The sequence below is a fragment of the Fistularia commersonii genome, chromosome 27 (genome assembly GCF_037954325.1).
Source record: "Fistularia commersonii isolate RoL2024-O1a breed Wild chromosome 27, RoL_Fcom_v1.0, whole genome shotgun sequence".
In the NCBI taxonomy this organism is placed as follows: domain Eukaryota; kingdom Metazoa; phylum Chordata; class Actinopteri; order Syngnathiformes; family Fistulariidae; genus Fistularia; species Fistularia commersonii.
The window spans coordinates 6,743,552-6,755,533 of record NC_141310.1 but is presented as its reverse complement, the minus strand read 5'-3'; the positions used below and the strand labels follow the sequence as shown (position 1 = coordinate 6,755,533).

At 40.8% G+C, this 11,982-nt stretch overlaps 1 protein-coding gene across 4 annotated transcripts in view; it reads right to left on the bottom strand.

The window, feature by feature from the left end:
* Positions 1-1,170: 1,170 nt before the first annotated feature.
* The window catches only part of itsn2b (intersectin 2b), a 36,008-nt gene continuing 25,196 nt past the window's right edge, over positions 1,171-11,982 (bottom strand). For 2 of the 4 annotated variants that reach the window (XM_086175060.1, XM_086175061.1), the window contains exons 27-40: positions 11,776-11,970; positions 7,527-7,648; positions 7,268-7,374; positions 6,556-6,739; positions 6,181-6,279; positions 5,949-6,032; positions 5,388-5,471; positions 5,229-5,291; positions 4,549-4,698; positions 4,250-4,368; positions 4,087-4,169; positions 3,885-3,971; positions 3,419-3,592; positions 1,171-3,262 (exon numbers count right to left, since the gene is read on the bottom strand). In XM_086175060.1, coding sequence (XP_086031186.1) covers positions 3,114-3,262; positions 3,419-3,592; positions 3,885-3,971; positions 4,087-4,169; positions 4,250-4,368; positions 4,549-4,698; positions 5,229-5,291; positions 5,388-5,471; positions 5,949-6,032; positions 6,181-6,279; positions 6,556-6,739; positions 7,268-7,374; positions 7,527-7,648; positions 11,776-11,970 — 1,700 coding nt within the window. In that variant the 3' untranslated portion in view covers positions 1,171-3,113. Of the gene's footprint in view, positions 3,263-3,418; positions 3,593-3,884; positions 3,972-4,086; positions 4,170-4,249; positions 4,369-4,548; positions 4,699-5,228; positions 5,292-5,387; positions 5,472-5,948; positions 6,033-6,170; positions 6,280-6,555; positions 6,740-7,267; positions 7,375-7,526; positions 7,649-11,775; positions 11,971-11,982 lie in introns of those variants that run through there. The other 2 variants (XM_086175062.1, XR_015108886.1) reach the window with 2 other exon arrangements.

Here is an 11,982-nt window from a genome sequence, read left to right as displayed (position 1 = left end):
AATTTGGAAACTTCCCATAGTTCACTTTACTAAATGCAACCAATTTATAACTACAAGTTGTCTCATCTTAAAAAGGTTGAGGTGATTCTTCCCTCTGCAAATACAAGGTTCACCTACAAATGTGACCTGAGTGAAGAATTTGTTCTTCCCGCTACATTAACTCAGAATCTGCTGCTCTGCAGCGGAGGGTTGAGCTAGGCTGATCCTGTCGACGTTGCGCAGCTGTGCAGCTGCGTGCACGCCGCTGTCAGCCCCTCTCAGAGCCAGTGTCAGTACCGTTATGTAATGGCTATTGCTCCTGTAGACCCGAAGCCAGCGGAGGGTGAAGAAGGACTTAATGAGGTCTATTCATGCGTACTGACACTCGGCACTGAACTTCCCTGCCGCTCAGCCACGACACCCTACAAACTAACAGAAAACACAGGAATATCCTGTTCTGTTTGGATTTATAATGCATGCCGACAAAAAATGCCTATTTTTCCCTCGTGAAACATGCATGGAATTGATCTCAATTTAATTATTTAAAAAAAAAAAAAAAAAAAAAAATCGGGCAAAAATGTTCTGCTGCAGCGATATTAAGAAGGGGTCACACTTTTCCTCACTGGACATTTAAAAAGAAAATTCACAAACTCTTTCAGTGAGGAACCAACAACTTTACAAGCCTCTGATAGTAGACCAGGTAGAAAATGTTCATTTTTTTTTTCTAAATTTGTGTACTATTTAACACTACAATTGAATAGACATCACTCCATTAAGCAGCCACAATGTAAAACACAAGTTGCAGATTTTTGACATTGAATTTCAAGATGTCTCCACATTCCTGACTCAGTCAGTAGAAAATAAGCAGACGGCATCTCCACACAAACTCCAAAGGTCATCCAATCAGCCGGATAGATGCCCTGTGAAAACCTGTCTGGCATTCAAGTCACCCTATTTTAACCACGTGTTAAGTTTGATCATGTTATTACTTTGACTGATAACCTATATTGCCATGCCTCATGCTCTTCAACTTAACAATTAGGCAGAGGGTGATGTTGTCTATTGGCATTAACATGAATCGAAGGAAATATTTTTGCTTTGTGGTGGTTTGTGCTCAAAAGTAAACTTTCCATCAGTCACTGTTTTCCTTGTTTAGTTTGCCACCTTCAAATCCAGGTTAATAAGAGAGAGTTTTTATGTACTTTTCATGTTTTTAATGACTTAACCCTGATGGAGTGCTGCGCAAAGGCCCAGGTGAGTACAAACAGCAGGTAAACAGGCTCGGGTTGATTGGACAACAAGAAGCAGTCGGTTACAGGACCGATAAATTGCACCTGAAACACAGCAGGAGTCAATACAGATGTCTGCAAAAAATAAAAAAGGTGGCACAAAAAAAAATACATCCTTATTCAGAGGAAAGTACTCTTCTGTCTTTGCAGATATTCCACATATAGAATAAAAAAAGAACAACAAATGTTAAAGTTAAAAAGAATTAAAAACAAATTTGATGATTGAAGAAAATGGAGCGGAAACAGCAGGTCTAAGAAAAATGGCAAAACCTAATTACAGTAAAGCTCAGTTACAACCAGAGAACGGTGCAGGAGGCGCCCTTTCACAACACCATGAACATTCGTTAGAGGGCATCATTTCAATTTTGTCCTCAACTGTTAAACAAAAACAATATTATCCAAAAAATACCAAATTATCATTAGGGATGAGTTGGATACCTGGTTTCAGACCTTTGGTGAGCACACACACGCATACATAAATAAAAAAAATAATAAATAGGAATTTTCCATGATATGCAGAGCATGGGCAGATGCTTGTGGCGAGACTTTCAGGCAATAATGAGGCAGAGGAAACACACAAAAAAAAAAAAAAAAAAAAATCAACCTACAGCATTTAGAAAATGTTAATAATAAAGACACATCTAGCTTCTGGTGAAGTAAGGACCAGAGAGGAACTGTCTCGGCAGAAGAAAAAATGTAATCCATGTAAGAAAATTGCAGACAGAATTACAGAATAAGCAGCCGCGAACGCCTCCAAAACCTATAATGCTATGCCAGACATGTTAATTTTTGACTTCGTGCAGAGCATTTCATCTAAAAAAAAATCATTTGGGCTGCTTCAACCAGAGAGAGATATTCGGAAAAAAAATTAATCACCGAAAATAAACCTTGTTTTTTTTTTTAATTGCAGGAAAATTAAAAAGCTTTCAAAACAAATTTTAAACGTTTTCTAACAAAATTTACAACCAGGCCAAGAACCGATCCAAAATTTACACCCTTACACTCACTAGATAAATCTCTCAGTACAATTACAGTGAAACAGACTCAACAAGGGATCCTCTCTCTACAGCCTTAAACCGACTCCAGACCAGCGCCACTGACCGTCCGTGTTGCTGCACAACATCTGGATCTACAGTTTGACAAAGCCCCTGGCAAGGCAGGATAGCTGACAAGGCAAGCAAGGCCTGTTACAGTCAGAAATGCACACGTGCGCGCGCACACACACACACACACACACACACACACACACACACACACACACAAGTTTTTTCTGGCAGTTTTAGAAAAATGTGTTTGGCCTCCAATCAGCTTGTTAAAAGGCCTTGGCTGAGCAGACTTGGCAAACCGTGTGTTTGCCCGGGCCGAAGAGTTAAAGCTCAGAAATCGCTGTGAGGGGAAAGTGAAAGCGGCGGAGGTCTACATGAGCTCTGAATTTAAGGATTTGACTCATGTTGCTGTGTTAGTAGTACATGAGCTAATGATTTTGAAGCAGCTCCTATTGGTTTCTGTTCCTGTCCAAAGTCCATGCATAATGATGTTTCTGTCTTTTGACTCTTGGTAACGGTTTGTATTGTGCAGGTGTCATTCCCTTTCCATCTTTAATAAAAAAGGTAAAAAAAAAGGGGGGGGGGGGGGAGAGAGTTGGGCCGATGTCAAACAGATCTCCTGCTGGAGGTCTCGGGTAACATCAGGAGAGGTATTATTAGTGCTGGTTATCAAAATATTAAGCCAGGTGTTCAGTGTTAAACTGTTCGGGGGTGTTTTGTTGTCCATCACGGAGTTCATTGTTATTTGTTGAATTTTCCATATTTGGCGGAGAATTCATACGACGTCCATCTTGTATGGCTATTTGCTGTTGAAAAGCTGCAGGTCAAGGCGAACCCACACTTCCCCTGTGGGGACTTCGTGCAGCAGAAGCTTTCGGTTTACAGATCCCTTGTTCTCAAACTCTTTCTTAATGGTTGCCACGGGAACCTCTGTCCGTCCCAAAAAGTCTGTGGTGAGAGAAAAAAAAACAGAAAGTAGTAAAAAGAATGTTTTTTTTTTAATTTTCTGTAATTGTTTCTTAGTTTTTAAAACTAAAGGAAAGCTATAGAAATTTTCCCTATCAAATAAATTGTGAAGTGGAGAGAAATAAGCTCATGACCGACCATCCGGGTTGAACTGGTTCCTTTCCAGGATGGTGATGCTGAGGACATCCTGGTAGATATCTTTTATGTGAAACTGACAGCTGAAATTCCACTTCGGGTTCACCGTGTCGTTGAGCACCCTGGACGTGAACGTCTGAGCTCCCATTGTCACCTCACAGTAGGGGTTACTTTTACCTGGGGGGGGCGGGAAGAGGATAGGATGAAAGCGCAGGCGGGGAAAAAGAGGACAGGTATTACGGATGGGCCGAGGCAGGGTGGACACAAGATGAAAGAAGAAAAAGTAGAAGAAGAAGAAGTAGAAGAAGAAGTAGAAGAAGAAGAAGGGGAAAAGGGAATAAAATGAGGTAATACGGGGGGAAAAGGAAATCATTTTACAATACTAACAACCATGTTGTGTGATCAGCAGCGGTTAAAACCTGAATTGGATTCTAAGCCAAACATACTGTGTGACAGTGTTTGTGCTCACCGTTGTATTTCCCTGTCTTCAGTTCAGTGGCTTCCAAGATTGTGACGAGGAGTCGGCCAATTCCACTCCCGTTCAACGATCGGGAAGCTGCCAGACAAAACATTGGCTATTTTGGTCATTCTGTAATGAAATCTGTGTGTGTGTGTGTGTTTTAGTGCACTTGTGCGTGAAGAGAGTACTAGAGGGTGCAAGAGGGAGAAACCTTGATAGGCCTTGTCCCTTTTTTTTTTCTCTGTTTCGATAAATTCTTCAGACGCAGCCTTGATCTTCTGCACCCATGCAGTCCTGAAATCGCCAAAGGACACAGTTCGTGTTAAAGCCACTAAATCCATTGTGTGTGCGTTTATGTGCATGTGAGCGACTACCGTTCGTTGATGTTGTCGGTCCTGAGCACATAGACTCTGTCGATGTGTGAGATATGGAATACGGGCTCGTCGCTGGAAGGATCCGGCAGCTTCACCAGGACTTCATTTAGCAACACAGGCTACAAGACAGGACGCTGCATTACACATCTTTCTTCAGCGTGATAAAGTGAAAGATTTTGTTTTTTATCTGTTTTCTCAAAAAAAAAAAAAAAAAAAATACAACCAAAAACTATGTTGCATCAGGAGGAAAAAAAGAAGAAGAAAAAAAAGAAGAGTTTGTTTGAACGAGTTTCTCTTACCGCCTTGTACATTTTGTACTGAATGTTGCTCCGGCTGCTGAACAGCTTGTCGGGCCCAGATGAAGCAAAGGGTTTATTCGAATAAGTCAAAAGCAGGAAGTCGTTGAAGAGGAAAGCGCAGAGTTCTTTGTTGCTCTTCACCTTGTACATCTGGAAAGAAACAAAGAGAAGACATGCTTCGACTACGTTGAACCAATTTGAGGTAATAAGGGATGAGTCCAATTTCTTCCTTCTTTAATGGTGTTGATGATGATGATGAAGATGAATCAGCTCTCTGACTATTAAATCTTGAAATCTGACACAAGTAATGTCTGTCATGGCATCTGCCTGTGCGACTTCCTCATGTATGCTCATCTCCATTTCTATATTTTGCTATTCTGGGCCTCCGCTGCAGTTGTTTTGCATTATTCACATTTAAAAATAATATCATTAATCATTAAATCTTCTATTGTCCCTCAAGCAGCCCTGCAGTTAAGGCTCCATTGGAAAGAAGTCATTTGGGTTCTCCTCCAATAAAACCCCAAATGAGCAACAAGGGCACATCAAAATTGTTGCATATAGAGCAGACTGAGCCTTTTGTTCACTTTTACACATGACACGTTGCTTATTATATCAAACTTCGCTATTACTGTTGGATAGTTTGCCAATGCGATTGTCCGGTAAAGGACTCACTCACTCACCCGCCCGCTGTAGAGCAGTCTCCTGGGGCCCAAACAGTTTGTGAGAGAGTCAAATTTCAGACGCTGTTGAAAAGAGACAGAAAATGAGTAGTTTTAGGCTTTTTAGACGACACTCTTTAATTCATATTTATTTAAGAGCTACATTGACAAGCTCCATACCTCTGGGACACCGTCGCACTGTACGTGGCTCTGAATCCACTGGAATCGGTCTGAGTTCTCCTTCTCTCTCACTCCTTCATTCACCTGCTCAACAGAACAGTTCAGCACAGATGCATTTTCAAAACTGAAAAACATGTTCATGCTCAGTTTCCCTGGAAAGAGAAATCCTCTCTGCAACTTTTAAGTTGTTACCACTCTCAGCATCCTACGACCCCCAACACGGACTCGGAGACATCAGTTTCACATTTTTTGAGCAAAATCCAAAGACGCTCTTGTTATCATTGTCCTCTTAACCCTTTTGTTAAGGAAACAAACCTTCAAGGGTTCTATGGTTCTATTTTCCTTATGCCCACAGAAGTAAGGCCTCCCTAACAGCTGAAATTAAAAAAAAAAAAAAAACAGGGCCACCAAATGTGATGATGAAAGACACTCAGATCGGCTGCTGAAAGAAGAAACACTGACTATGTTGGCAAACATCCGCCTACTTCTAATATTTTTTGTACGGAAAATCTAATCAACCCTCTCAACTTGTATTATTCCATTCCATAATAAGAAGCCCACCTGTTGACAGAGCTCTTCTGCCCTCTCCAGAGCCTCTTTCAGAGGCGCTTGATCAGCATGGCCCTCTGCAGTGCACTCTAGGATCTGAACACACAAATAAAGACAGGTTTTTTTTCAGGACAAGCAAGAGATTAAAAAAAAGGAAGGAAAAAAATGGGTTCTATTGCTTCAATTGCACAGAGAAAAGCTTGTGACAGGAGCAGATTAATGAGGAGCTCAGACAAAAATGTGCCTTCTTGATGTGCAGAGGGTAGCGCGTGATCCTCTGCATGGGCTTCAGGAGGAAGCTGGACAGCGGCATGCCTTTACATCTGTAATCCGTGGCGATTTTCTAAAGAGGGAAAAAGAGAAATCATGAATGAACCCACGTGCAGTCAAATACTGATTCTTCCACTGGCATCGCTACCAGGTATCGGCGGGTTTAAACAGGTTGCTAAAATCATGGTTCAGAAAATAAATAAAACGCAGCGAATTAAGCTCGATCGCCACTCATTGAAACGCAACACCCTCCTCCTCATCTTCCACACCCACACACACACACTACAGAGACAAACACCTTTTGTTCTTCTCAACATTCCACCATTCCTAAGCCTCCTCTCCTTACTACCTTTAGGAACAACTTGAAGTCTGGTTCATTGTCCGTGCGGATCTGGAGCACCTCAGCTCCCTCGATCTGGACAGAGCAGAAGAGGATGTAGGGCTGCATGTGGGACAGCTCTTCGGCCAGGATATCTCCGATCATCTGCACCGGCTTGTTCTCCCCAGCGCTCTTCTGACGAGCATTTAACAACCTGCAAAACGAACACAAGCAAATGGGCGTTCCCTGAACTTTGAGTATTTTTCTTTTGAAGTCAATACAACCAGAACTCTTCAGTCAATTATATGAATGTAAGAACTAACAAAAAATTTTTTAACTTATTTAAGCTCTTTCGAGTTAAAGTGACCATGTTAGATTAATGAATGCAATTGAACGGGTTGAGAGGGAGAGCAAAGGAGTTTCCTTCACCACACGGTGCATCTTAAGAAATCATACACATTAAGTTCTTCTAACCAGTTTTTTTATCTAATTTACATATGATCCCTTGGATTCCTATTATTCCCTGATATTTTGTTAACCCAAATCTGAATTATCAGTGGCTAATTTTAAATCATATTTTTTTCAGTCATTTTTACCAGTTTTTAATATTTGGTCATTCTTATACTTATGCTCTTAGTCTTATACTTCTCTCTCATGCTTATTTCTTGTAAATAGTTAGACAGTCTCTTCCTGACTAATTCCCTTGTGATAATGCCACATGTTCGACTGAGATGGTATTTACTTGAGGAGCTTAGTGTTGCAGGCCATCACTTCTTTCCAGTTGACAAAGATCTTTGTCATTTCTGACTCACTCAATCGCCCGGACTCCATCATCGGCTTATGGAACACCTAAACAAAAAGATAGACATGGAAGAATGAGCTGGGCGTCATGCAGGGCCATTAAGAATATGCATAATATTGGTAATTAAAAGAAATTGTAACCGTACAGTTTATTGAGTGTTCATAGGAGATTTTGTGTACATTGGTTGTTTGTGAATCACCTCTAACACAATCTTTAAGTCTTCCACATATCTGTCCTCCGTCTCTATTAGCTCATGGATATAACCTTGTCTCTTCTTCTCCAGGGGGCTCAGGGATTCCAGGCTGTTTGGATCTGCACACCCTGCAGGAGAGGAGCAACACGCCGCGGCAAAGTCACAGTGCATTTTACGTAGGAATGAACACTCATGTTTACAACTGCTTTGTCGAATCCTCTATCTGCTTCTGAACCTTTCACAGACTGTCTACTGCCTCCTAATGGAAAAGAGGGAAAATGGTCATGTGTAAAAAGAGATGCTTCTGATAATGTTGATAAGACTTCAACCCCACATAAGGATTTATCCGCATTAAAATAGAAATAAAACACTCAGATCTCTTGAATGAGCGACAAGTCCATCAGCAGAGGCTTCAATAAAATGGCAGAGATATTCCAGAACACTAGAAGAATCGGCATACTCACTCACTCACTCACTCACTCACTCACTCACTCACTCACTCACTCACTCACTCACTCACTCACTCACTCACTCACTCACTCACTCACTCACTCACTCACTCACTCACTCACTCACTCACTCACTCACTCACTCACTCACTCACTCACTCACTCACTCACCTGATGCCTTTGGGCCGCTAAACCTGTCTAAGTCTCCCTCAGAAGGTTTCTCACTCTCTGTTCCTCTCTCTGACTCTCTGACTTCCGGCTGCTCGCCAGTTTCATTCCATAGGTTTAAGAAGTGGAACCTGTTCTGTAAAGTCATCGTTTGTACTTGAGATTCTTTTGCGCTTCACGAGTTGTCTTTTCCGTCTTTGCCCTTCGACGGTTGGAAGTTTTTTTTCCCTAGAAGTCTAATCGTTCCCTGCCGGTCTGTTGATGTAATCTTTTTTTGCTGACAGAATACAACTTCTCCAGGCTGAGAAAAAAAATCTGTTTGTACCAAAACAGACAGGGGAATTCTTTGTTCCGTTCCTTTATCCAATTTGCATGTTCAGAGCGGAGAAAGACAGGTTTCTTCATATTTCATTTTAGTAACTTCATTTACTGACTAACACAAACTAAGGCACGGGGTGTGGGGGTCTACAGTATATTCTGAGGGACACACAGTAGATATAACCATTCCACATTAACATCCATGTGATGTTGATGATATAAACACAAACACGCACTTGTGTCTTGTAGATCAGAACAGCAATATTTTATTAACACTTTACTGTAGACTTCCAATAAATCTTTAAAATGCTTTACATCAAAATCAGGTAATAAATATTAGACACCTCTTCAAAAATAGCTGGTTCCGCTGATTTGCACTTATAGCACATGCAGCTGTGAGCTCCTCACACAGCTTTTTCAAAAAAAAAAAAAAAAAAAAAAAAAAAAAAAAATCAGACAGCGGAAAAGTGTCCAATGCTTTAGCAGCTATAACATTCATTTGTTTTCCCCAGTCTGTGCCAATCATAGCGTTCATCAGTCACCCAACCCCGCATGAGGACAAAGCTCTATCAGTCTTGCATAGATTCATTTGTTTTGATTATTCACTTGTTGACCTGAATAAAAACCGGCTTGCAGGAAGCTAATCAGGAAGCATCTACTGAGAGCTTTTAAACTGCAGGGAAAAACAGCAACGGACATGCATTCGCCTCCTGCATCACAAGCAAACATTCAGAGCAGCAAAACAGCACTGAGTGGAAAGAAAGTGCAGCAGCCTTTTTATTTATTGATTTTTTTTTCTTTTTTTTTTTAAACGGCAGCATCAAAGCCTAAGTTTGCCTGGAAGAACATTCCCCTCGATTTACAAGTATATTGAATATGTAATATAACAATTTGGAACAATGTAATAAATTATTTATACAATTATTTCACTGCCTACATGAATTATCTATATTTGACATTTATTTGTAAATTCAAACTTGTTTTTTGGCTCAAAGTTAATGATTTTTTGAACAACTTCAATTGATTATGAAATAAGACAGCAATTAAAGTGACAGGCTGTCATGTTTTAAGTTACTTTTATATAAACAATTGCTTTATTTTTTTATTTAATTTATGTACTTGCAGAAAATTGCAAGTGCATATAAATTAATTACATTGAAAAGGGACATGATATCAAACACAGTCTTAGAAATTTGAGGCATGATTCATTTTAGTTTACTTTCTTGTGTTATTATTTAATTACGATTTAAATAAAAGAGGGATTTCTCCACTGTCCCGAGGCATTGGCTATTCCGTATTTTAATTGGATTTTCCATGTAGTGATGCATATCCATATCAAAAAAGGCATTCCCTTTATCCCTACTCCTTTGTCTTAACTTATTGCACATTTCCAAAGTAGAGTACAAACAGTTACTCCCATTATTGCCTGTCTCATGTAAATCTATTGGAAAGTTTCAGGAAAGGTTAAAAAGAAAGAAACACTGCAAAAGGTTAGAGTAAAGTGATGACAACTGTGCATCGTGGGTTCCTACAACAAAAACCTCATTCTATCCTGAGCTACACGGTGAAAGATGTGTTTCCAGTTTGAAAATATTATCTTTGTCAAACGCAAACTTTGACTGGTTTCACTAAAAAAAAAAAAAAAAAAAGAATAACAGGGGTGAAGAGCACCTCTTTGGAGCGGAGCGTGCCTGCTTTCCGGAGGAAAAGTGACAGTGAATATGGAAATCATGTTTGAGCAGAGATAAAGAGTGTGCAAGGTGAACTCCTGTTAAAGAGTGTGACGACTGAAATGAGTGTTTGGGAATAAAAAAAGAATAGAGGTGGGGTGGGGGGGTACGACATGTGTCTTGTCAAGACAAATAAAAGAAAAAAGAAGTGGGTGGAAACCACAGTGAGTCACTATCTCTTTGCATCAGACACTTCCCTCGGCATCATCTGTATAAAGTCCTAACAAGCAGAGGAAGTCAAAGAAAGGCACCAGTGAGAAGACAGAAGGTAACACACTCTTTCTGCAAAAAGTCCAACTTTGTGTGTTTCTCATTTTCAGTCACACACACACACACACACACACACACACACACACACACACACACACACACGGTTTATGACATTGAGTGTGAGTCACAGGTAACAGTGTTATTGTTCCCAAAAGTTCCTGATCAATCAATTTCTCTGCTTTACTTGGTTGCAGACACACACACACACACACACACACACACACACACACACACACACACACACACACACACACACACACACACACACACACACACACACACACACACACACACACACACACACACACACACACACACACACACACACACGTACAAATACAGAGAGTATTATTAGCTCTTTGGGAGTAGTTAATAGATGAGGGGTCCGGACACGCCACCCCTTCTTAGCAGTGTGTGATAGTGGGTCTCTGAAGTCAGGAGGAGGAGAGGAAGAGGAGTAGGACTTTCTACCACCCTAAAAGGAGAGAGAGAGAGAGAGAGAGAGAGAGAGAGAGAGAGAGAGAGAGAGTGAACGAAGGGGGAACAAGAGGGAGGGACAGATTTTGAAAAGAAAGGAAGGAAGAAAGAAAGACATAAACAAAGTGAGACAGTCAGTGAGAAGAAAGAATACTATACAAAGATGAAGAGATGGGGAGATGTAATGGCAGCTGTATACATGGAATAAAGGGAGCTTCTGAATGTTAGACTTACAGAAACATGCAAGCAGATCCTCGCCATGCCAACCATAAAACCTCAGCTAAGAGCAGTCCTTACTGGACACCAGAAACTTTGGGTGTCCAGTTGTGACATTGAGAAACGAAGGCCGGCTTAAATTAGAGGCTGATTAAATTTTGATCAAACTTGCTCTCGATAACATACAAATCACACAGACAGATCCACCAGCAAGATACATAGAGGAACATGTCTGCTCTTTAACAAAAGCTTCAGATAATATTCCCCTGTATTAATTGTTAAAAGCCGAAGATACTCTCCCGAACAGAAAGGAACAGCTAGAAATTCAGTAAGAATGAGTTGTCTTTTGCCTAAAGACAATCGGTGATTCCAAAGATGGTAATCTTTGGTAATGTGTTTTATAAAACCAACATCGACATCTGCCACTCAAAGGAGTTACTTTTGTTCATATTTTTAAAAACCAACCACACAACTAAAGTCGGTTGTTCTCTCTTCCCCAAACATGCCATGTGGAGCCAAACGGTTTGTCCAAACGGCTCCGCTGCTACTTAAAGATTCAGCTTTCACGGCATCTACCTGACATTCATCCAAGCAAAGACTTAAAATAACACTTGACAGTTTACTTACACTGTTGGCTCAGGTCACAATCTGCCGTGATCACGGTAACATAATTGGTGGGAAACAGGCCCGTGACCCCCCCAACCTCTCCTTTCCACCAGTCGGTGTTGTTCTTGTCGAGCACGTTGATCAGCTGACCTTTGGTGAAACTCATCTCGTCCTGATTGGCAGCTGTGTAGTCGTACAAAGCTTTCACCTGACAAACTGAGGAACCAG